This window comes from Magallana gigas, chromosome 1, assembly GCF_963853765.1.
Source record: "Magallana gigas chromosome 1, xbMagGiga1.1, whole genome shotgun sequence".
Lineage (NCBI taxonomy): Eukaryota > Metazoa > Mollusca > Bivalvia > Ostreida > Ostreidae > Magallana > Magallana gigas.
Window position 1 is genome coordinate 65,613,909 of NC_088853.1, and position 25,430 is coordinate 65,639,338.

Below are 25,430 nucleotides of genomic sequence, written 5' to 3' on the forward strand. Positions count from 1 at the left end.
GTTCTTGTATAAAACACAACCAAAGCGCTCTGTTTTCATCGCATCGTCAGGATGAACTCCCTGATAGTGAACGTAATTTGCAGTTTTATAAACTTCACAAAGCAAATTGAAAGTTGGAAGTGGGCTAAACTTATCAAAAATTTTGACTAACAAGAAAAAAGGGTCTTGTGGTTACGGTTATGTATAACTTTGCAAAAAAGGTGTGTGTGTGGGGGGGGGGGGTGTAACACCCCCCCCCCCCCCAACGCACAATCACAATAGCCCCCCGGTTCCGACGCCTGTGCTACGCAGTTATGTGTTTTCCTTCATATTTGTAATTTAAATCTTTGACAAAATCAATTTTATATTAATTTTTGTAGTAGATATAGTTATGTTGAAAGTACTAGCAAATCTTCGAAAATAGGTCACTGAAGCGTTGAAGCGAGGGGTTGTGTCAAAAATAGTTCGGACCGGAAGTATTTGATAAAGCATCACCCGTTCGATATAGCAAAGGTTTATCACACGAGTAATATACACCACACGTATGAGATAAACTACAAATAAAAAGTTGTTTATACTAATTGTTAGGCCATAATTAATCACCTAATTGTCTACGGACTTTTCCGATTTTTTTTCCGATTACGACAAATAGCACACGGCGGGTGTGACCGGTCAGCAGAGGTGCTCACTCTTCCTACGCACCTGATCCTACCTCTATCTATTTTGAGGTCCTTGTTGCTCTGCTTTGAATTTGCGTTTCGTTTTATGGATTTTTGAGATGGATCACGGTCTGTTATACTTTCTTGACAAGGGTATATCATTTTGAAGATAAACATGGATTTGTATGGAGCTACTTTGCGGGTGCAAAAAATGCCATTAGACAGTTGCATAATTACATGCATAATGTTAGTTCAGGCTCCATTTCACATTTTTCAAAGTAACCAGCAAAGATACCGACATTGTTTTGGTTGTAAATCCATTTCATTTTCATTTTAAAGTTTACATCATAAAACCTTGTACTTCGTAAACAAAATGTGCTTAAAAACATGAATATGAATATGCGTGACTTTAAAACAAAACGGTAAATACTAAGTTTACACATGTGTTTAATACATACTTAATTATAATACCCCTTACCCGTGATTTAGAACCCCATAAATCGAAGTAAAAAAAAATTCAGTTTCTAATCTTATCATTGCAGTCTGTCTCTCGTTTGGTATTTAGGAGTAAAAATATATAATTATGTTTAAGATCGTCAATTCTAACGACATTAATTTAAAATCAATAGCCTTTTGGACAAAGGGAGTACCATTTTCATTTCTTATTCACTTGTTCTACAAAATTAAGTCAAGATTGATCAGTTAGTTTCCTGGGAGGAGGTTATACATAGACGATAATACATGGGACAATTAAAGTTCCAAACCGGCGTATTATCACTCAAATGTATTCTGACGTGTTCTGTGAAAAATGTCAATGTCATAACGTCGAAGTCAAAACTGTAGATAAGTATCAATAAGGTAAAATAAAAATTTGAGGTATTCCAAAATCGGTGTAAAAGGTGTTCCAAAAGGATAACAAAAGGATAAATAAATTGTGATAACACAGGAATTTTATGAAGGCGCTAGCCTTTCTTGATATCAGGGGTGAAAAAACAAGGTACTTTATTTTATTTATTAATAAATCCCATTATTATCCTTTATTATAGTAATTAGTATCAAATGAGTTACTGGAAATTATTGCCACGAATGGTCAGCCGTAAACATGACCGGAATATAAAAAAAGGGGAAAGTCTACAATATACAATGTAGTAGGCTTTCCGTAGGGGTATTGTGGCTATAAAAAGGGGGAAAACCTACTATATAGTCAGCTTTTCGTGGGGGAAACACTGCTACATAGCCATTTTTTCGCAGGGAAAACTGCTATATAGCCATTTTTTCGGGGGGGGGGGTGGCTACAGGGAAAAGACACTACATAACACCGTTATGTACACCACAGGCACGAAGCATCGGGAGGGGGGGGGGGGTGGGTGGGGCAGGGGGACCTCCCCCCACTTTTTTGCGCAAAGATTTTCCTTCACTTTACATACAAAATATTGAATTAAGATGGAGTTGCCCCCCTCCACTTTTATGAGACAATGAGGTAAAAACTTGAATAGAAAATAAGGAAATACTCCTCCCCTCAGATGAGTCTGCCCCCCCCCCCCACTTTCAAAAACGATGCTACGTGCCTGTGACCACTATTATATTCTAGTATATATATCTGATACACACTATATCATTTGAATCCTGCTCGGTATTTCCGATGAACCATGTTTTATCGATATTGTCGACATCGCAATGTTGGCCGACATCGAGTCGACATTGTTTTGATATCATATCATCATTAGCAGCGAACCTCCTTTATCCTGTTTACATCATCGACATCGCAATTTTGACCAACATCGAGTAGACACTGTGTCTACATCATTCACCTTCTTTCTTCTTTACAACGTTGACATAGAAATGTTGATTGATATCAAATCGACATTGAGTCTATATAAAACTTTAAGGGCGATAACTGCTTAAAGGAGGCCTCGTACCATTTTGGTATGAATATATTGAAGGAGCTCCTAAATGTGCTGAATACACTTTGCGAATCTCTATACCTCGAACAATTTTGGTGAGTATCTATTACGAGTATGTCGTTCAGAAGGGGCAATAACTCTGTAACTAATTCAAAGTAGGAGCAAGGGCTTTATTTTAAAATATCTTAAGATGTCCTACTACATTCATAAACTATGTATATGTTTAACCCTAAACAAAAAACAATACTTTCATGGACAATAACTACTCGAAAGGGGCATCTAATCCTTTTGGTATGCTTAGATTGAAGAACATTGCGTATGTTTCGTGCTTTTAAGCAGTTCTACCTCATTCCGTTTACATGGAATACACGTTTTGTTCTCCTTAAAAAATCACGTTTAATAACATACATTGTTGGAAAATGATGTCACAGAGTACTAGTAATATAAATCAGTAAGTTTTATTTAGATCTTAACAGCCGTTAAGTAATAAATCTAAGGAAACTTCTGGTCTTTTTATATTTGATCACACGATGGCTAAAATGCTTATCCCATACAGTTACAAATTGTTTCTATTTCAATATCAATATTAATATTTCATCAAAAACTGTAATTATTATATTTGTTATTTATATGGGTCAATTATAATCAGGAGATCATTCACATTATTAATTTTTGAAACATGACTTCTCAATATGAATTTTCCCTAAAGTTTAAAATATTTTTACACCTATTTAACCCGTTATATAATTTGGTTTACAGCCACATTAACATTCAATAGTAACACAAACAAAATTGTTCTTATCATCTCTAGCTAAAATTGTAATGATGTTTTTTATTCCGATTATTCATATTGTTTGAATCAAGCGTAAAAAACATAGCTAGGCTATAATAATTTAAAATTAATATTTTTTACAGAGACCTTGCAGCAAGAAATTGTTTGGTTAAAGTTACTGATCGTTACATGTACACAGTGAAAATCTCGGATTTTGGATTTTCAAGATTGGCAAAGGAGTGCAGTGTGTCCGATGATGACCCGATCCCTGTTAAGTGGGCGGCTCCGGAAGTTCTCAATGGCGGTGAGCAATGATTAATAAAATAAATATGTAGAAATTGAGAAAGGCGTTTGAAGATATCGAAAAATGCCTTTTCATGTATAGTATTGCAATAGTATGTTCATTTACATGTGTCTTATCTCCCACTTATCTGCAAGAAAATGATTTGTTAACAGCAGTCACGTGGAGATCATTATATTTATCATACATTGTCAGTACGGAATACGTTTCCCTAAAAGCATTCTTACAGTATTATGACGTCAGGTTTTCTACACAATTTGAAACTTGAAACTTTGTTATAAAAACGCTTGAGTTTCGATGTTTTACCATCTTTATGTCACTAACACAAAGGTAGTCGGTAAGATGTTATCTCTACATGGCTTGTGGTTTACACGGGGTTAATAGATTACATATGGAGAACAAAGCTCCGCTCTTGCCAAATATAATAACCACGTATAAACATATCAGGGCAACAACAAACCATTTAACTTATAACTAAATAACATCGTACTCATTTTGTGTTGCATCACGTATTATTATGGCGCTTGGTAATGCAAACAGTTAAACAGTTAAACAGCTGTAGTATATATCGTTTGGTAAAAAATAATTTTCTGTCGAGTAAAACAAGATAAGCTTACATTTTGCATTGCAAATACATATGATGGGGGTTTTTCTCACATTAATAGGGTTTGTATTTCTAAAAATCGTTTTGTTAAAGAATGTTTAAATGAAATCAAAAAGCATCGGTCTTGATATTCAGAAGAGCGAGCACGGATGGAAATCTAAATAGAAATTGGTTATACAAGTTATGTAGCCTAAATTCTTTTTGTTCCCAAAAAATTACACCCATATAAATATTCCGTTTGTATTTTATATTATTATACTTTCATGTTAAATACTGAATTCTCGAGGTGTCAATTTCAACTGTTACCCTCCCAAACAGGCACTGTTTATATAGTGGTGACTAGAAATATTTTCATTGTTTCTATTATCGTATTGTATTTGATTGCATTTACATACTCCCCAAATATGTTTTAAGCGTCAATTTCCTGTTTTAAAAAGAAGTGAGGGAGCGTAACCCCCTCATTGATTTAACGGCGGCGTTTGATGCATATAAATTTAGATTATGTCAAAACTATATGTTCATGACTCAGAAATTAATGTTAAATTCAAATCTTTCAGTAAAACAAAAATGTTCGATCAATAGTATCTTCCCCGATACGTGATAAACCCGCCCTACACTTTCCGCCATGATGTTAAATAGTCAACCCGCGTTTTTGGGTACCCCATTCAATAAAGGTCTTTCCATCGAATCTAGAATCGCGCATTAAATAAAAAAAACCAGATTGGCTCATTTCATTTATTCAACATTTGACAAAATCTTAGTTCCTGTGATATATTCACTTTTTACGTAAATATAGATTTTGATACAAACTTCCACAGACCTAGATCCGCCAAAACGTGTCCACCACCTTACTCACTGTTTTGCTGTTTCCGACTGGTATATCAAAAATAAAAATATGTGTTTAATTTGCTTCACAACATTTACTTTTAAAGTTAAAATAAAGTTTATGGCCATCATCTCACACCTTTTGAAATACCAAAGATGTAAGCAATTACTCTGATCAATTTTATTGTAGAGTTATTCACCTCCAAGTCTGATGTGTGGAGTTTTGGAATTCTAATGTGGGAAGTTTTCTCGAAAGGAGAAACACCCTATAATAGCATAGAATGTACAGGATGTGAAGATTTCTACAACATACTATTAGAAGGTATTGACGATACAAAATACAGAGATGATCTTTCATAGTCATAAAATATGAATATTTGTTCAGTATTTTACCTCAGCATAATTATGTCAAGGTTGGGTTTTTTTTTAAATGCAATGTTCTTGCATGTCATTTATCCTGCCCGACCATTAGCCAATACATTTCAGTAAAGATTTTAAAAGAAAAAAAAAACAAATACTGTAAAACGAGAAACTATGGCGCACTACAAATTTTAGTGCCTTTTGCGCAACTGCCTCTGAACGCTAAAATTAATCGTGCGCCAACGATTTTCCATTTTTAATTTCTTCAAGTTGCATAACAATAACGTCAGTTCAATTTTAAGGCTATATAGAAGTGTTCATTTAAATATCAGATGCTGTCGGTTCTGTTTGTTTAAACAATTACACAGGTAAACGGTATGGGTTATCGAGTACAAGTGCCTAAACATGGATTAATTAATTCAGATTTAATTGCTTTTTAATATCTCTCATTAGCACCTTGAAAATTGGTCTTCTCTCCATGCCACTTCCATTTAGCGCCTCGAAGTGAAAATGTGATTAAGCGTGGCGATCGTTAACGCTGACAATACATGACTGCTCATAATTTCTTTGATCTCTGATTAGTAGATATAAAGATAACAAGACGATACCTATTTTTGTGTTTTTAAAAGTAAAATTACTGTAAAAAAGATTATCTCATGGTGATCGAAACTCATGGTAAATGTGGCATTCGATTTCACTTTTAGTTTCGGGACTCTTCTAGTGTTATCCAAGTCGACACGTTCAATTCAAAGTCCTATAACTCAAATTTGTTTACCAACAGAAATTACACATCATCGCCAATAAATGAGGTTTTCATATCTATCTACTGACGATTTACACAAAAGTAAGTGTGTTGTTCTCAACGAAAGTTTACCGTGCATGCAAGATAGAAAATCAAAGTCGTTGTATTCACGTGCTTGAGTGAACACAGAACTAAATTTTGGTCGTGATCGTTTATCAAACAACAACATTTTTTGTATTCTTTTTTAAAGAAAAGATGCATGCGTTAAAATACAATTGCGCTAATGTACTGGCACTAGCGTTTGCGCTAAAATACGTATGCGCCAAATTTTCTCGTTTTACAGTAGATGACTTTATGTGCATTATACATGTGTAATATGCAGAAACACAGTTCTTTTTCTTGTTTTCAAAACAGCTGTCAAATTTAGCATTTAATTCGACAAACAGGTTTTTAGCTCTCCTGAGCTGAAAGCTCAAGTAAACTATTATGTCTGTCCGTCTGTCTGTCAGTCTGTAATCTTTTTACATTTTGAACTTCTTCTCTAAAACCGTTTGGCCAATTTCAACCAAATATGACACAAAGCATCCTTGAGGTAAGGCAAATATAAATTGCAGAAATGAAAGACCAATCTTTATTCAAATCGGAAAAACCTCGAAACTGTAGAAAAAGGGGGTGCATTTTTAAATATCTTCTTCCCAAGAACTACTGAGTCAAATTCTACGTAATTAAGTATAAATAATCATTATGGAAAGAAAATATAAATTGCAAAACTTATGGGCTAATTTTGTTTCAAAAATGAGTTGAAAATTACGAAAATAATAATAAAGGAAAGGCGTGTTTCAATTAGTTTATAGCTTCGGGTTTGGTATTCCATACGGAGTCAAGTAATGTCGTACACAAACCCACACGTACCCAAACAGACTAATAATTCATTGGTCCACGGTGGTAAACAATGAAAATTGGATTGTAAACATAAAAGATAATTTGTTGATATATTTTCAATAACTAAAAAATGATAGTATAAATGAACGTAGATTTATGATAATATAATGTCATCTCCTAAAAAACTTCTAAAACGAGGTTCTTTGTATAACGCAGCCATGACGTATGGTAAATGGGTCAATCTGACAAAAATGAATTTGTTTGTTGTGCAACAGGTCGCGTGGAAAGGGAATCTTTGAAACATGCAAAATACATTGGTGCCGATTTCGAGAAGTAAATTGAGGTTAAATATTTCAATGCGTTGACAGTTTTCACATATATCAGTGGTGTTAACTTTGTTTTTCGTTTCGTAATCAATTTTTATGCATTGTAACCTGCAAACTATCGCCTGTGTTTTGTAATGTTTACGCATAAAATAAATTAGAGACTTCGGTAAATCTGACAGTTGATGTTTACCTGTGCAAATTCAGAAAAAGCTGATGCATTAACAAAGTTCTGAAATACAATTCATTCTATCGGTAATTCGGTATGGTCTTTTGCGTAATGGTTGATTAATGCAATGTGTTTTTATTTTATTTACGAGTATTAAGTATATATATATATATATATATATATATATATATATATATATATATATATATATATATATATATATATATATATATATATATATATATCAACGCCGAAATAAACTCAACTAGTTTCATTTTAAATCATCAGGAGTTTAAACTGCTGATGATTTAAAATGAAACTAGTTGAGTTTATTTCGGTTGTTGTGATTTTTTTCATATAATACTACGTGTGTGGATTTATACTATTTATTTTTGAATTATATATATATATATATATATATATATATATATATATATATATATATATATATATATATATATATATGGCTGCATTTTGAATTATAAGATAATATGACACTATTCATACCAGTTTTAACCGACAATTGTTTTCACTATAAAGCACTATAGAAGGGAAAGAATTCTAAAAAATCAGTCTGTATGTCTCATGACAACATATTTGGAGGACATGTTATTTGTTACCTGTATCATCAGCTAACACCATACCGAGGGAAAGCGATTTCTCAAAAAATCTAGCTCTAAACAGGTCTACCCTCAAAACCACGTGTTTTCCATTTGTAAGTAAACAGACTTCACACTCCCTAGGAAGCTGCTGCATGTGCCCTGAAAGAAGTAGTCCCTGTGAAAAAAATATCATCATCAAAATACATGAAATATCATTCTCAGTGGTACAAAGAAAAATTACAACTTAGGAAAGAAAAATGTAAAAATGCACTCAAGGAAAAAATAATTCTAAAGAATATATGGAACTACAATCGACTAAGTTCATTTTAGTGGTCAATTACCATTGTGATATCTTAATGCACTTGAGCTGGAAGGTCAAATTTTAAAGAGCTTTTTCTGAACACTGTTTATAAGGCGTCCGTATGTCTGTCCGTCCGTCCGTCTGTAATCTGTTAACTTTTTGTACATTTTCTGTTAAACATCAGGAATCTGCACAAAGCAAGAATTTAAGCTTCTTATAAGGCAGACGGGAGATAATTAAGAATCATCGAAAAAATGTTTTTCAAAAACCATTTGCCTAAAAAATCTTAAACTTTTAGAGTCTTTTACTTATAATGAAGATTTAATTGTATTTAAATCATGATTTTTAGGCTGGTGGTAGGATTATGCCATCATGGGATGCATGTTTAAACGGGGTCTTATTTTACCAACAATTAAGAAAACTTTTTTATTTGTTTTTTTCAACAACTGAACTACAAAAGAGGTTTGGTGTTAAAATGTAGAGAAAAAAATGAAATTGATTTCACTCTTCTAAATAGTTCATATGTTTTGTGTTTTAAATTAAAGCAGATGTGATTCCAATTATGTCTAGTTTTGCTCAAGTGATCGATGTGGCCCAAGGGCCTTTGTTATACCTTTTTAAAGGTAAAACATAGCTTTAGCACTTTTTGACGCCTGATCCATACTTTTGGTGTTTTTTAACTTAAATGGAGAAATTGTAACATACACGGCATTTTTTTTTTAAAGGGAACCATTCAAGCCTATGAAATTTTACGGGGTATTAAAGTACTTAGAGAGTATTAGAGAGAGAGAGAGAGAGAGAGAGAGAGAGAGAGAGAGAGAGAGAGAGAGAGAGAGTCTTAAAATTTAGGTAATGAGTTCCCGTTTAAATGATATTTAGTGCATGGTCGATCTGCTGAAAAGTTATTTTCTTTATCAATGAAGGGAATTTGGGAGATTATAATGATGTAATATCAGATAGCAGTTTTGATTAAAAAAAATTTAATATTGTTCGTAGATAAGTTGTATCAATTATTCATTATTTAGTATACAAATATCTAAAGAAAAAATATGCTAAAAAGTAGAACGCTGGAGTTTATCTGAGAGGAGTCATTGATTCCGAACGTCGTGCTATGATTAGTATGTTAGGATTGTTCAAAGATATCATAACAGGTAATGAATGTATACAATTTAATTTTAAATCAAACAACTGATTTACTTTTAGGTGAAAGAGAGAAACCGCCAGCAGAAACTCCTGATGAATGTAAGAAGCTGATGAAAAAGTGCTGGAAGTTCTCACCAAATGATCGCGACGATTTTAAAACAATTGACTTCAACCTTGAAATAATTTATAAACAGGTCATCAAGGTTCCGAATTTTCAACTATCGACCAATACCAAATTGTTTCCAAATAGTATTTAAGATTCTAAAGCTATTTTCTTGGCATTTTTAGTTCATAACTTACAGTTCGTCCTTTGGTGGCTTAAATGTTCATTTTAGGCGGCTAATATACTGGTATCCCGGATCTCGTTATTGTGTAAATTAATATTCTGTTTTAAATGAAAATACCAACTATGCATCGAATCATAAAATGCTGGAGATTGATTTGACTTATCTTTTTATGTTAAACATCGGTTCTGTTGATTGTTAGATTAGAAGTCTGTGTAATACAATTCAATGATATCAATGATTTTCTGATTGCAAATGTTTTATTACAACTTATTTTAATTGTTAATTAGGGACAGGGCAATGACCAAGCTTGAAACAAATCATGTTTGAGTTGTATTAGATACCATGCTCTTGTACTTATGTAGCTCAATTATATGTAAGTGACGCAAGAAAAAAAGAAAAGAACAGAACAGATTTTACTTATGGTATTAAGATAAAATGATTTTTAACTCAATTTTAATCAAATACAATTATAATTCTTAGTTTTTAAATGTTTTGAGTTAACAATTTGTATATGGGCCAGCAGCACTGTTTTATTTGAAAAGGGCATAAGTTTTAAATAAATCAACGAGTACGCGACGGTCAGTCGACTAAAGCCCCCGAATTGTCCTGTCGTGTAAATTTGACAACGACAACTCTGAGACTTAGTGTAGGGCATTTTCAGATTAAAATCAACAGCAACAAAATGTCCTTATTTCCAGCTTTACTTATAAGTTGTGTTCTTGATTGGACGATAAACTGTTATAAGACTGAAACGATGGCTTTGATTGTTGAAAATAAATGTCATTGCTTTATTCTTTTTTTGATACTAAATTCCATATCGCAGGTGAAATGTGTGTGTTGTATACATAAAATATTGCAGTGGGTTACTGATAATCTTTCCTTTCCTTTCCTTAAAGTCGCATAGACCTTGACGGTTGGCATTTATAAGTTTTACCAATGAAATGTTACAGAAATAGTTTGCTTACCTTGAAAGATTAATAATGGAAACATAAATAGGGGCAATAAGGGGAATGCACATCTGTTGGGTTTAAACTAAAAGGCGCGTGCTGATGTATACTTAATTTGTTAGAGAGGTAGAATTTTCACGTTGGATATGTCAACGCGTTATTTGGGTTAGATTAACAAATGGTAGGCATAATTATTATAGGAATGAAAGTTTTAAGCATTGCGAGAGTGAAGGTATATCTATATCTGCCGGTTTTGGTTCCGGTTTTATACACGAAGCCTTTTTGTTGTAATTATAACGGGCGGGTGCAGGTGCAGTTCCCGAAAAATCAACAACTCCAAATTCAATGAGACAAGATCACCTAACCAAAAAAGCAGTCCTTACAAAGTTGATCAAAACCCAGGTAAATAAGTTTAACACTAAAAGCACAACTTTAAAATTTAAGTTCAGGAGTTTGTGAAAAATAAAAGTGTTATGACAATTCACATTAGAATTATCCACAAAAATAGCCATCAAGATTATTATGCATGCCATCAGATGATGGTAAAACGGACCCATTTAACCATATTCAAAAAGCTTTAAAACGCATTTGAGTGAACGGAAAAAATACTCAAAAGTCTTTGAGATGCATTTGAGTTAACGAAAACTAAATCCTACCAATATCCCCAGAGTACGCGGATACAATGGCGATGTATTTAGTTGATTCGTTTCCAACATTAAAACTGCTCTACTTGACGTAACGTGTCTGGTGGTCAAAGTCCTCCATGTCCATCCTCAACTCATACGTCCCCTGACTCAACAGACGATGTACCTGACACCACAAATTAAAAAAAAAAATTAAGCTCACTTTTGAACCACCAAATGGCAAAAACCCAAGCGAAAAATTCAGAAATTTAAACACAGAAAATGATATTGTGAACGTGGTATATTTGGCTTGTACGATATTTGGCGGAAAACAGTTTTTGAACTAGCGTATTCCTGAATGTGACTATTCTTATACATGTATGCATGATATTTAGCAATGTGCTTAATTTCGCGGAAGCCGAGTTCCGCCAAAAACACCAAATAAAATATTCAGCCAATTCGTTAAAACAAGTACCAACTCAAAACTCTGAGGTCAGATCTCCAAATCCGTTCTTGTACTCCATCCAAGTCCTCACGAGGTCCTCAGTACCATCATGTCGCCTTTAAAAAACCTTAAAAACAACGATTTCTTGTACTGTATACAGAGTTAATTTCGTCTGGCGTAATTTTTAACTGTCTACAGTTGCAGAAAGTTCTGCCCGTCCTGAATTCGAGTAGATACGGTTGTGTTTAAAAATAGATAATTTGAGACATTGGAGTGAGAGGTAGAGAGAGAGAAAAAAAGAAAGAGAGAGAAACAGATGGGAGAAAAAAGGAGAGGGAGAGAAACAGAGAGAGAGAGAAACAGAGAGAGGAAGAGAGAGGAAGAGAGAGAAAGAGAGAGAGGTTTATTACAGACGTTTTACTTTAATAGATACCGTCCATCCCCCACCATCCGTCTTCATATCACATAATACTTCCACAAAACCTAGGATTGGTATCCTCACTCTGTGTATTCCACTTGGGTAATTATTATCTTGTTTATGTAGTGAAGTGCAGTCGGTAGGACCAACTTTTTCTATTGAGAAAATAATTAGTCATTTAAGTACATTAGTAATATAGACTTTTGTTTATTCGTCAAAGTATTTCTTTTAAATACGAATACATCACGTTAAGGTTTAAAGAATTTCGGAAGTGAATGCGAATTTAATGAATACATCACATACATGTTTAACGAATTGGGGAAATGAATGCATTTTCAAATTTAAGCTAAGGAACGTTATTGATATCAAATCTCAAAGATTTAACATTTATACATTTTAAAATTTCTTCTCCTGTCAACAAATAAAATCTTTGGATGTCAAATGAGAGTTACTAAATGTCTAATGATCAAATATCAAATTAATCAAATTGTTATTATTTAGGTCACATTTTTAACAACAAATTCATAAACTTATGTCAAATATTAACGTTTATAATTGGTTGCTGATTTAAACATGTTTAAGATCAGGTACGATCTATCTTCCATTTTTTCTATTTTTTCCTATCTCCACAATGTGAAGATTTTCACTAAGTCATTTTGTAAATAAATTTTAATGTTATATGATTTTTTTTATATTATTCAATTGAAAATGTATAGAATGGCTTAAGTTTATTTATACGCATTCAAATGCATTTTGCATGCTATTTTAAGAAAAATTCGAAATATTTTAGCTCCGAAAAAGCCTGGTAATGTACTCTAAATTTTTGGGAATTAAAAGGTTAAAATGTTAATAAATGAGGAATGAAATATCAAAGAAATTTCTATAAAATTGAGGAACGTCTCATGTGTCCATAAGAACAGATAAATGCAAGCTCGTCAAAAGATAAGATATTTTTTCGCTTGCCAAAAACTACCAACCAACAATGGACTTTTTGACTGGTAAGAGTCACACACAAATCTTCATTGGAGCATGACATGCAGTCAGATGAAACATTGTCTGTCTAGGAAATAGTTACAGGTGGTTGATTAAAGAAATGTCTCTCAGAAAACCATCATATACAAATTAAATACATATTTTTTTCCAAAAAGTGAATTGTTACCCGATGAATATGTGTTGACAAAAAGACAGATAATTGTCTTTCACCACTCCGCATGCCCGTAGGAATACAACTTGTGTTACTTTTTTTTTATTTAAACAATATCTTAATTAATATAATATGTTGATTTGGATTAGGCAGCAGGCACAGCCTATTTTAGCCCTCTCCCCGCAACAAGATCAAAATGAACAGATTGAAATATTTGAATGGTCAATATAATACAGATTTGTAGAAAAAGAAAAAAACTCTCAATATGGTACCGTTTTGTAAAGAAAAGATTAGACAACATTCCGTTCTCCTAATGTTGTGTCTTTTTATGCACTTTACCGGTAGATACACATCTCAACATCTCGTTTCCTCTTATTTTTTCTGTTTTACGTACTCTTACAATATTTTTTCTGCTTTAATGCAGGTTTAAGTATGCTGTGTTTCAAATCTATACTTATACTATTTATAAAATCTCTTAAATAACATTAAATAAGCGGAGGTTTAACGGGTAGTTCCTAGTAAATATGAAACAGATCGAGGGACACTGCACCAATAAAATTAAATAGTGTGACCTGTAACAACAAAATCAGTTAATTAATTAAACTTCGAAATGAGAGACAAAAAAAAATAAATGATAAAGAGACAGAAAGTGAATCAAAAAGAGAGGTATAAAGATTGAATTCTAGAAAGATAAAAGTATTACCTGATCAAGTCTGATTATAACGTAGTCAGTTTTTTGTTCCGTCTCGTCGTTGGCTGACACGAGAGACAGACAGACATACAGACAAAATGAGACCCAAATTGAGATGGAGGAATAAAACGAGGTTTACCTGATTAACTTCAATTCTAACGTAGTCAAGATTTATTTCCCTTTCGTTAATGGCTGACACGAGTTCACATAGCAGTTCCTGTTTCCGGTAGTTGACTCCCCGACATAGCTTTGGTCTGTGTCTACATTCCCGGACACACTGCTGTTGTCCTATTGTCTCAAACAACTTGACAACGGGACCAAGGTACTTCTCACCGGGAACAACCGTATAGGATAGACCGGAACACAGACTTACCAAGTAGAGCAAGCAAGTGATAGTGTTCGCATTGAAGGTTCGCTATTTAATCGAGTTAGGATACATCGTTTGTCAATAAATATATGTTATCCCTGGTTTTACCTATCAACAATTGTATTTAGGTTGCAGGCGTAAACCACACTATAGATTCATTTCATCTACATGTTTTTTCTTTTATATTTAGATATCTATTTATACGTTGATTGTATATTCTATTAAGCTAGTTGAGGATTTCCTACATTTTAATTCGAGAACTGTTTCAAAACAAGCATAGCATTGCTATTTAACTTGCACCGTGTTATGCAGGGTTTTAGCTTACGTTTTTATGTTTTATTCTCTTGATTTACACGTTTTGCCTGTAAAACGTAATTGAAATTGTAATTGTTTATTGAAATAGATGCAATCTTTCTGCGTATTATCTTAACGTCCCAAAACTTGATCAATTTCCAATTAGTTTAAAACAGAAAATAGACTTTGATCAAAACTACTGGGAATATATCATACAAAAGTAATTTGTAGACGTGTCAATTTCATTGAAATACTTTATTAAATGACATTGAAATGCAGTGGAGATAGAATAAAGAACTTCTTGAAACATAGATCTAAAATAGTTTTATTTCAGTTTCTTCCCATTCTTTCCCTTCCTTTCCAGATCTTTCAATACATCAGGTAGAACCTTTCTGTCAGATTTCTATTGCTTGGTAAATATATTTGCATCACATCCGTATTTGAACTAAAACATTAGTGAAACTAAAAACACTTAAAAGTAGATTACAAAAGGGTTTTTCAATCACCGAGTTTATGTTTGCAACTTGCCCGACCACAGACATGTTTGTTTATCTTTCGTCGTAAACAAAATATAAAATTATTTTTCATAACTTTAATTTTTTATATTAATAATTATAATTACAAATTTAAATATTAGTGTTGCCTTTTAATTTCCGAACCCTCAACATGTATAACGTTACCAACAGCATAATCTTGAAAACATACATTTTTAATTGGTTTCAATTACAAATATTAGAAAATGTTGACAAGGTGACGTTCACTTAGGATTAGATAAACGGCTAAAGATAGAAAGAGAAAACATTAATCGCAAAACAATTTCTGATTTTTGTAACCCGATATTAATAGTTACTTGGTTTATAGTTGATCTAATTGGTTTATACAGTGTCAGTTATTTCAATATGTGAGATTAACTGATCATTTATTAACTTTAAAATGTTAAACCATGTATCAATTTCATCTTAATGATACCTTTGTTTTAATTACAAAAAGTAAATTAAAACAATGAAAATCATGATTTTTTTGACAACATTACAGGTTTCAATTTGAGTACGTATCCTGACATCGTAATATTCTACGAATGACGTCATGATACTCAAGGGGTGAAATATTTCGTACTGACTATGTATGAGATATTTATGGTCTCCACGTGACTGCATGCGCCGATGATTTTCTTACAATTTAGCAAGAGGTAAAATATAATGCTTTATATAAGTTGAATAAGTTAAATAACAAAAATGAAACAAAAAATTTTTAAAAAGTGATTTGTATATGTATTTAAAAAACTATTACGCACATTTAATGAATTTTTAATTTAACAATGTTTAAATATATCGGCAGATGAATCAACAAATAACGAATCATTTAATCTTGGTGTTAATAGAAAACATAAACTTGACTCATACCGGTCAACATTTGCTGCTGCAACGTTTAAATATTTCTTTATTATTTTTTATATACATTCTTTATTATAATTATTTCATTAAGAGTTGCTTCTAGACTTGTACATTACATCTGGAATGAACAGACATCCCACATCTCAAATGTCATTCTTAAATATGTGACGATCAGACCACCCGTCTGACCTTTAACTCGGTAAACCTCAATGAATAGAGTGCCCCCAGCCACGGTTTATATGTTATCCCTTTACCGTATATAGCTGTCTCCCCGGACAGGTAGAGACCGTTAGGTTTGGCACAGTTGCAGTGTTTGTGCCACCATCCCGACACGTAGAGTTCTGCACAGTTATCGCCGGCCACGTCATTATCCTGATCCAATGTTGTAAACATCATGGTGTCTATTGGTATTACATTACCTGTGAAACAGTCATCTACAAAAAACATTTAACATCAGTACAACAAACTGTAAAGAAGGAACGATAAACATCACGCAGTAAATCACAATTACTATGTTGACTCGTTCAAAACACAAAGCCAAAAAGAAAAAAATTAAGCATCTGCAAAACATTCTCTATTTTATATGAAATGGAAGTTATAAATTTCTTTTCAACCTACCAAAACCACTGTTTTTATCAGTACAGTAAATTGAATATTAGATGCTGTATACCATATCTCTTAATCGAAACAAAGACGTGATTGCAAAAAGAAAAGTCATACAATAACATTTGCTTAAATTAGAATCAATTTATACAGTAAAACTTATGTGCATTTATGATAAGATTGGTACTACGGACATTTGTAAATCTCACCAACATCCCCTGAGAACCCCGATAAGGTCACAGTGTAATTGGTGAATTCGTTCCCAACGTAAAAACTGCTGTACTTGACATGATGTTCTTCGTTAGAGAAGTCTTTCATATCCATTCGCATTTCATACGTCCCCTGAGCTAGAAGATGGTGGATTTTGTCGTTACCTTCAATATTATCAAGTCATCGTCGATGATATCTTAAAAACAATCTCCGAATAGCAAGCATTTAGCTGTCAGGCATTAATTCTAAATCAAATAATAGTAAAAAGAGCTGATGCATTTGAAAAGAAAGAGCAAGAAAACATATAAATACCAAGCCAAAACTCAGATGATACATTTCCAAAACCATTCTTGTATTCTATCTATGTTCGGTTGAAATCCTCGGATCCATCGTGTCGCCTTTGGAAAACCTGGTAAGAAACATGTGCTTATATAAGGCAAACCATCTTCTGTTATGTAGGTTATCTCTATATATCGTTGTACTTTTGGATAATTATAATTCTGGCATAACAACTTTAAAATTATACTTTGAGTAAGTTGTCTACCATGAATGATACATTTAATGCAATAACTTCATATACTATCGTCAATCCACCGCCATCTGTCGCCATATCACAGAAAACTGTCACGTGACCGAAGATTGGCAGCAATACTTGATAGTGTCCACTGGGGGATTGGGTGTTAGAGTTGTATATATCGGTACAGTCTTTCGGACTTGTCACTGCATTACCCTCTAAAAGTAGTCAAAGTATATAAATAAAATAAAAATATGACTGGAGGAACTGTGAACGCTAATACCCGTTTCCCGCCAACATTTTTTCATCCAAATATTTTTGATATTTATGGAATTTCTGTCAGATATTCAAAAACAAATTTATCTACTAAAAAGTATGTTCAAATCCTAATTGATTTATACCAAAATAAAATGTGTAATCAAATTTATAATTTTTAAACAAAAGTTTTGCTTTCGAGGGTCTAAAAGATTTTCATTAAAATCGGTTTCTGTGAGTGACGGAAATATTATTTAGCGGCTGATAAAATCCCTCAAAAGGAATTTTTGTTCCACATTTCCGTTTTCCGTTATTATGCAATGAGCTATTTTAACCCAAAAATACAAAGTTATTTCTCTTTGTTTGACAAAATCATTTATATTAAATGAAAATATACTTAAATGTTTTCATTATTATAAAAAATGACTTTAATTAGACAATTTACAAAATAACGTTTAGTTAGGCGTCTAGACATTGCTTTCGTTTGCAGTCCTTTCATGTGTAAGGTTACCTGCCAACATTGCAAAACATCTTAAACAATATACACTAACCTTTGATAGAATGGAATTTTTGACAGGATAACATAACACAGAGCTCGTCAATGGAACAAGACAGGCATTCAGAGTTAACAGTTTCCTGAAGACAAAACAATCTCACAACTTACTGAATTTAATGCAAAAGGGTTGCAAATTACTGTAAACCAACTATTATTCGCGTACGAGAAATTTTTTGCATTTTTTGATATTTCTCGCCGTGAACCAGTCTTTATCGTATGGTTGTTATAACAAAATATGGGTCTGGATAAGGCTTCGTCTCGAACATTAGTCGTCGCGAACCAGTTTATTGGAAGTAAATCGCGAAATAAAGTCACCGCGAAAAAATGCTGGTTTTCAGAATTAGAATTTTTAATATAGAATAATCAACTTGGGGATTGCGAACCTGTTATACCTGTGATTCATTAAAGTCATCATGTTTTGAAAAAAGGACACCATATTCAAGCACATTATCTATCTCAAAATTCATTCTGAAATGAACACTTAGCATTTCAAAAAAATATGTAGTCGTATTTTTATCATTGAGAAATATACGCTAGATATAGCAATATTGCTATTTTGTAAACAAGAAACCTGTAATATATATAATTTTTGTTTGATTGGCTAACGAGTTAAATTGAACAAATGAGTCCTTACCTGACCGAGTTCAATCCTAACGTAGTCAGAAGTTGGTTCCGTTTCGTTGATGGCTGACACGAGTTCACACAGCGGTTCTTGTTTCCGGTAGTTGACTCCCCGACATAGCTTGGGCCTGTGTCTACATTCCCAGACACACTGCTGTTGTCCTATGGTCTCAAACATCTTGACAACGGGACTAAGGTACTTCTCACCGGGAACAACCGTATAGGAAATACCGGAACACAGACTTACCAAGTAAAGCAAGCAAGTGATGGTGTTCGCATTTTACATTCGCTCTTTCATTGAGTTAGGAGACATTGTTTGTCAATTAATATATTTTATCCATGGTTTTACCTATCAACAATTGTATTTATGTTGCAGGCGTAAACCACACCACACTATAGATTCATTTCACCCATATGTTTTTTCTTTTATATTTAGATATCTATATATACATCCAAAGATGATTGTATATTCTCTTAAGCTAGTTGAGGATTCACTACAGTTAACTTCGAGAACTGTTCAATACAAGCATAGCATTGCTATTTAACTTGCACAGTGTTATGCAAGGTTTTAGCTTACGTCTTCATATTTAATTCTATTAATTCACATGTTTCGTAATTGGAATGTTAATTGTTTATTGAAATAGATGCAATCATTCTGTTCATTATGCGTTTTATCTCAACGTCCTCAAACTTGATCAATTTCCAATTAGTTTAAAACAAAAAATAGTCTTTGATCAAAACTACTGGGATGATATCATACAAAAGTAATTTGTAGACGTGTCAATTTCATTGAAATAATTTATTACATGACAATGAAATGCAGTGGAGATAGAGTATTACATAAGATGAACATAATAAGATGACATTAAGAGCCATCTGGCTCTACGTCTATATACATGCTGTAGCACTGGATTATGCAACTTTTTAGAGATCGCCCATGGCTGCCTTTATCACGGTTATCTTATGATCGCAACCCCGCGTGTAGATAACAGACTATCAAACAAAACGTCCCTTCCTCTTAAATGAGGGTTCACCACTTACAATTGTAAGATGATATGCGTTGTAGAGGGAGGGGGTCGCTTAAGATGGTAATCGGATATACGCTTTTACCAAATGTAATTGGCAAGTAAGTGATCCTAATGTAACACAAAGTCCAGCCTGAAACTTTTGACTGATATTTGATTATAATCAAAATCATTATGCAAATCATAAAAAGAATGCACTCGTTAGAAACCCGCAATAATTCCTCTAAATAGACGAATATCATTAAAAAAACTGTCCTTGTACCGCAGGCCAGCCATTACTAAATTAACAGATAAAAAGATAACTCCCATTGCTCAGACTTATACAAAGGCAAAAACACAATACGGATAAAAAAGTATCTTATACGTAAATTATAACCACTGTACAAGTAAAAATTAAATGACATATGAACATTAATGTTATAATTTACATAAATGCAATTTAATATGTTTACCATCACGAATTTATATGTTCGTTTCGAAAAGTGTGTATTTCTTACCTTTACTATGGAAGTGTGTTGCTAATACGACAAATATTCACATTTCTTTTAAATTTTGTATTTCTGCCACAAGAAATTGTTTTTTCCTTTAATTCTATTAACATATTGAAGAAAGGTGTTTCTCTCGTGTATCCAGATATTACATTAAAGTCTTTTTTTTCTCTAAGGGGATACGTAGCAGTATATATTGGATTAAATAAATTAGTCATACTCTAATAAAACTATTAAGCCTGTTGTTTGTCTGCATTTAATATCAAATAGATTTAAGAATTGAAAATATTTGACTGATACCTTACAGATGAGAGCTTTAAGGATTTTTTTATTCTAATATTATTAACAATAGCAGAAATCGTTGCTGTCATTGGCGCCATTTTAGCATTTAACCTGAAAAATGTAATATGGTCACTAAATGTCAACTCAAAACATTACCTTTTACATTAATTTTGAATAAAATCACAAAACAAAAGTTAAGTATTACATAGAACCCACGACTTCATAAAAATGACAAGCTACACAAAGTGATTCGCACTCGAATCGTACTTGTCCATCTTAAACAAAAATTGAAAATGATAGTAGAAATTCTTATTTGTATCATGATATTAAGAAAACATATATCTCCATTTTCAAATGTTTGTACAGATGAAAATGCATTTTTTTCTTTTACCATTAAAATTCGTGCCCTTTTCATGGTAGCTTCTTGTAAAACTCCAATTATTTGCCTATTCAACTTTTATAATGAAGTTGTAAGTGAAAATACTGACAAAGAGAATATGCGTAAGAGACACCATAATTCCATTGTCTTATTCCATCACACAACGTTAATGTATCTATCTGCAAAAGGTTTATAAATCACAATTAGAATCATAAAATCAATCAATTTTTACGTCCAAAAATGTCAAGTGTCATTTGTTTTAATGTGTGACAGAATAGATCTCCCGGCTAACCTATAACTCATTAATTCCTTCACTAGATACTGTGGTTTCATCAGTATTCGTGGAATACAACTTTTAGTGGATTTCATTCAAAAGTTGATCCATTAAACTTATGTTCATTGAATTGCAATTTCTATTAACATTTTGTATTGATAGGGTCATTAGCCACGTATCCTTGAGACTGTAATTTTCATTTATCTACAAAAATTAATACCCTGGAATATGAATGAAACCACGGTATTGTGGATTCGCCTCCCACGCAGAGACCACGGATCACGTGTAACTTTTATCTCTATTAATTTCTTACTGTGTGTATGGGTGATATAGACCACTAGATCAACCGTCTAACTTTTAACTCAGTGAACTTCAATGAATAAGAGAAACCCAGCCACGGTCCGTAAATTATCCCTTTATCGTGCAAAGCTGTCTCCCCGGACAGGTAGAGACCGTTAGGGTTGGCACAGTTGCAGTTGTTGTGCCACCATCCAGACGCAGAGAGTTCCGCACAGTTCTCGGCGAACATGTCATTGTCCCGATCCTGCGTCGTGAACATCATGTTGTTAATTGGCATTGCAGTCCCTGTGAAACAGTCATCTACAAAAAAACGTATTAACATCAGTACAATAAAATGTAAATAAGGAACGATAAATATAATGTACTAAATCACAATTACTATGTCGACTTGTTTAAGAAACATTAAAAAAGTAAATATCCGCTAAGCATTCGACATTTTAAATGAAAATTGATTTAGTAAATTTCTTTTTAATTAACATTCAAAAACCACTGTTTTTATCAGTGCAATGAATTGTATACTAGACGCTACAGACCACATTTCTTAATCAAAACAAAGATATGATTGCAAAGATACAACTCCTAGAAAAATCATTTGCTCAAATTGTCAGTAGTAAATTAGAAATTAGAAATTTTATACAGTTAAACTCATTTGCATTTATAATAAGAGTGGTACTCTGAACAATTCTTTGAAAATTTTAGATCTCACCTACATCCCCAGAGAACCCCGATAAGGTCACAGTGTAATTGCTGAATTCGTTTCCAACGTTAAAACTGCTGTACTTGACGTAACGTTTTTCGTTGGTGAAGTCTTTCATATCCATTCGCATCTCATTCGTCCCTTGAGATAGAAGGTAGTGGAGTTTTTCGTTACCTGAAATATTATGAAATGAATCATTAATTCTAGTAATAACGCGCTCTTTGTTAAATGCCCCAACCAATTTTAGGTTTGTATAAATCGGGTTGCTATTGGATTCATTCAATCATAAAGTCATTGTCACCGATATTTGACAAAATACTTAATATTTTTCCATTAAGATACATTTAGCCTTAAGCAATCAATCATCAATTGAATTATAATCAACGGTCTTCGATACTTTTGACGAAAGCAAGAAAGCATATACCAAGCCAAAACTCCAATGACATATTTCCAAAACCGTTCTTGTATTCTATCCATGTTCGGTTAAAATCCTGGGACCCATCGTGGCGCCTTTGGAAAACCTGGTAGGAAACAGGTGTTTTATGTAAGGGAATACATCTTCTTTCATGTAGGTTAGCTCAATATATTGCTATACTCTTGGATAATTATAATTCTAGCATATAAAATTATAATCTGAGTAATTGTCAACCATAAATGTTCGTTTAATACAAAAAATACTACCGTCCATCCCCCACCATCTGTCACCATATCACAGTAAACTGTCACGTGACCTAAGTTTGGCAGCCATACTTGATAATGTCCACTGGGGGATTGGGTGTTAGAGTTATATATATAGGTGCAGTCTTTTGGACCTGTTGCTGCATTACCCTCTAAAAGTAGTCAAAGTATATAAATAACAGAAAAATATGACTGGAAGAACTGTGAACGCTAATACCCGTTTCCCGCCAACTTTTTTTCATGTCAGATATTCAAAAACAAATTTATCTACAAAAAAAGTATGATCAAATCCTAATTGATTTATATCAAAATAAAATTTGTAGTCAAATTTATAATTTTAAAACAAAAGTTTTGCTAACGGGGGTATCTAAACAAAAATTCATTGAATTTTGTCTCTATGAGTGGGGAAAATATTATTCAGCGGCCGATATGTGCATAAAAACTTAATAATCACATCTTTACGTGTTAAATTTCATTTTAATTCATATTTTTTAATTATTTTTCAAAGATTTACAAAGCAAAATTCTTTTTTTTTTGGAATTTATTTCGGTCTAAAGACATATGTCCCAACCACCAACCCCCTCCCGTGAAACAATAAACCCATATATACCAAAATGAATTTTTGTTTCACATTTCCGTTTTCCGTGATTTTTTATTATGAAATGAGCTATTTTAACCCCAAATACAAACTTATATCTTACTTCGTTTGACCAAGTCATTTATATTTAATTAAATTTACGTAAATGTTCTCATTACTTTAAAAACAAATTACGCTAATAAGACAATTTTCAAAAAATAACGTTTAGTTAGGCGGCTTAACAATGCTTTCGTTCGCAGTCCTTTCATGTGTAAGGTTACCTGACGACATTGCAAATCATCTTAAACAATATACACTAACCTTTGATACAATGGAATTGTTTACTGGATAACATAACACAGAGCTCGTCGATGGAACAAGACAGGCATTCAGTGTTAACAATTTCCTGAAGACAATAAAAAAAAATCTCAGAACGTACGGAGTTTAACGCAAAAGGGTTGCGAATTACTCTAAACCAACTTTTATTCGCGTGCGAAAAATTTTCGCATTTTTTAAATATTTCTCGCAGTGAACCAGTTTTTATCGTATGGTTGTTACAACAAAATATGGGTCTGGATAAGGCTTTCTCCCGAACATTAGTCGTCGCAAACCAGTTTATTGGAAGTAAATCGCGAAATAAAGTCGCCGCGAATAAATGTTGGTTTACAGTATTAGAATTAAATATAGGATAATTAACTTGGGGATTGCGAACCTGTTATACCTGTAATGCATTCAAATCACCATGTTTTGAAAAAAGGACACCATATTCATGCACATTATTTATCTAAAAATTCATTTTGAAATGAACACTTATCATTTCAAATGAAAATATGTGGTCGTATTTTTATCATTGAGAAATTTACGCTAGGTATAGCAATATTGCTAGTTTAAATAGTTCCGACATATTCTTTTGAAAACTTTAATGTTATTTTAATGTCTATTTACTTTCCTATAATCTTTTTAATCAAGTCACCGATGAACTATACAAGCTTTTAAATCTCACAACCGTCACATTGTAATCTTTAATCATATCACAAGATCGTCATAACACGTAGCCTAACATCTTCAGGACGTTTTCTTTATTGCTTTCAAGTATATATATTTTGTAAACAAGAAACATGTAATATATATCATTGTTGTTTGATTGGTTAACGAGTTAAATTGAACAAATGAGTCCTTACCTGACCGAGTTCAATCCTAACGTAGTCAGAATTTGGTTCCGTTTCGTTGATGGCTGACACGAGTTCACAAAGCAGTTCCTGATTCCGGTAGTTGACCCCACGACATAGTTTGGGTCTGTGTCTACATTCCCGGACACACTGCTGTGGTCCGATTGTCTCAAACAACTTGACAACGGGACCACGATACCTCTCACCGTGAACAACAGCATGCGAAAAACCAAAACATAGAAATACCAAACACAGAAAGCAGCAGGTCAATGTCATTATGTTTATAATTTTTTAGATCGAAATATTTGAAGTATTATTACTTCATTTGTTGATATTGGTATCCTCGAGACCAAATCTTACCATTTTGCAAGATAATGTAAGTATTTTTTATATATCTACCTATAATACTCAAATATACAAGTTTTAGGGTATTCTACCTCTGAAACGCTGAGCCACTTTAACAACTGACAACGTACAATACATCAAGTCAAAAGGGATGAATGATAGATAAGTTCGATTATTATCGGTATTTGGTCCATATACTTTTATCTTCATTACATTTATATCTGCCTACAATTCGATTTTAACTTGTCAATACTAATGGATAGATAGTCATTACTTTGAAA

General features: G+C 32.8%; 1 protein-coding gene across 1 annotated transcript; it reads right to left on the minus strand.

Annotated features, from left to right (window-relative positions):
- Window positions 1-23,065: 23,065 nt before the first annotated feature.
- Window positions 23,066-25,246, minus strand: LOC136274067 (uncharacterized). The gene is made up of 3 exons (XM_066080178.1): window positions 24,817-25,246; window positions 23,957-24,041; window positions 23,066-23,210 (listed from the first exon to the last, which is right to left on the minus strand). The coding sequence occupies exons 1-3, from the start codon at window positions 25,023-25,025 to the stop codon at window positions 23,112-23,114; spliced, it is 393 nt and encodes a 130-aa protein (XP_065936250.1). The 5' UTR covers window positions 25,026-25,246; the 3' UTR covers window positions 23,066-23,111.
- Between the last annotated feature and the right edge of the window lie 184 nt (window positions 25,247-25,430).

Coding starts and splice junctions, on each gene's coding strand:
- LOC136274067 (XM_066080178.1), bottom strand. CDS start 25,025: ATGCTGTTGTTCACGGTGAGAGGTATCGTGGTCCCGTTGTCAAGTTGT. Junction 24,042..24,816: donor TTAGGATTGAACTCGGTCAG/GTAAGGACTCAT, acceptor TATTGTCTTCAG/GAAATTGTTAACACTGAATG. Junction 23,211..23,956: donor ACAATTCCATTGTATCAAAG/GTTAGTGTATAT, acceptor GACTACTTTTAG/AGGGTAATGCAGCAACAGGT.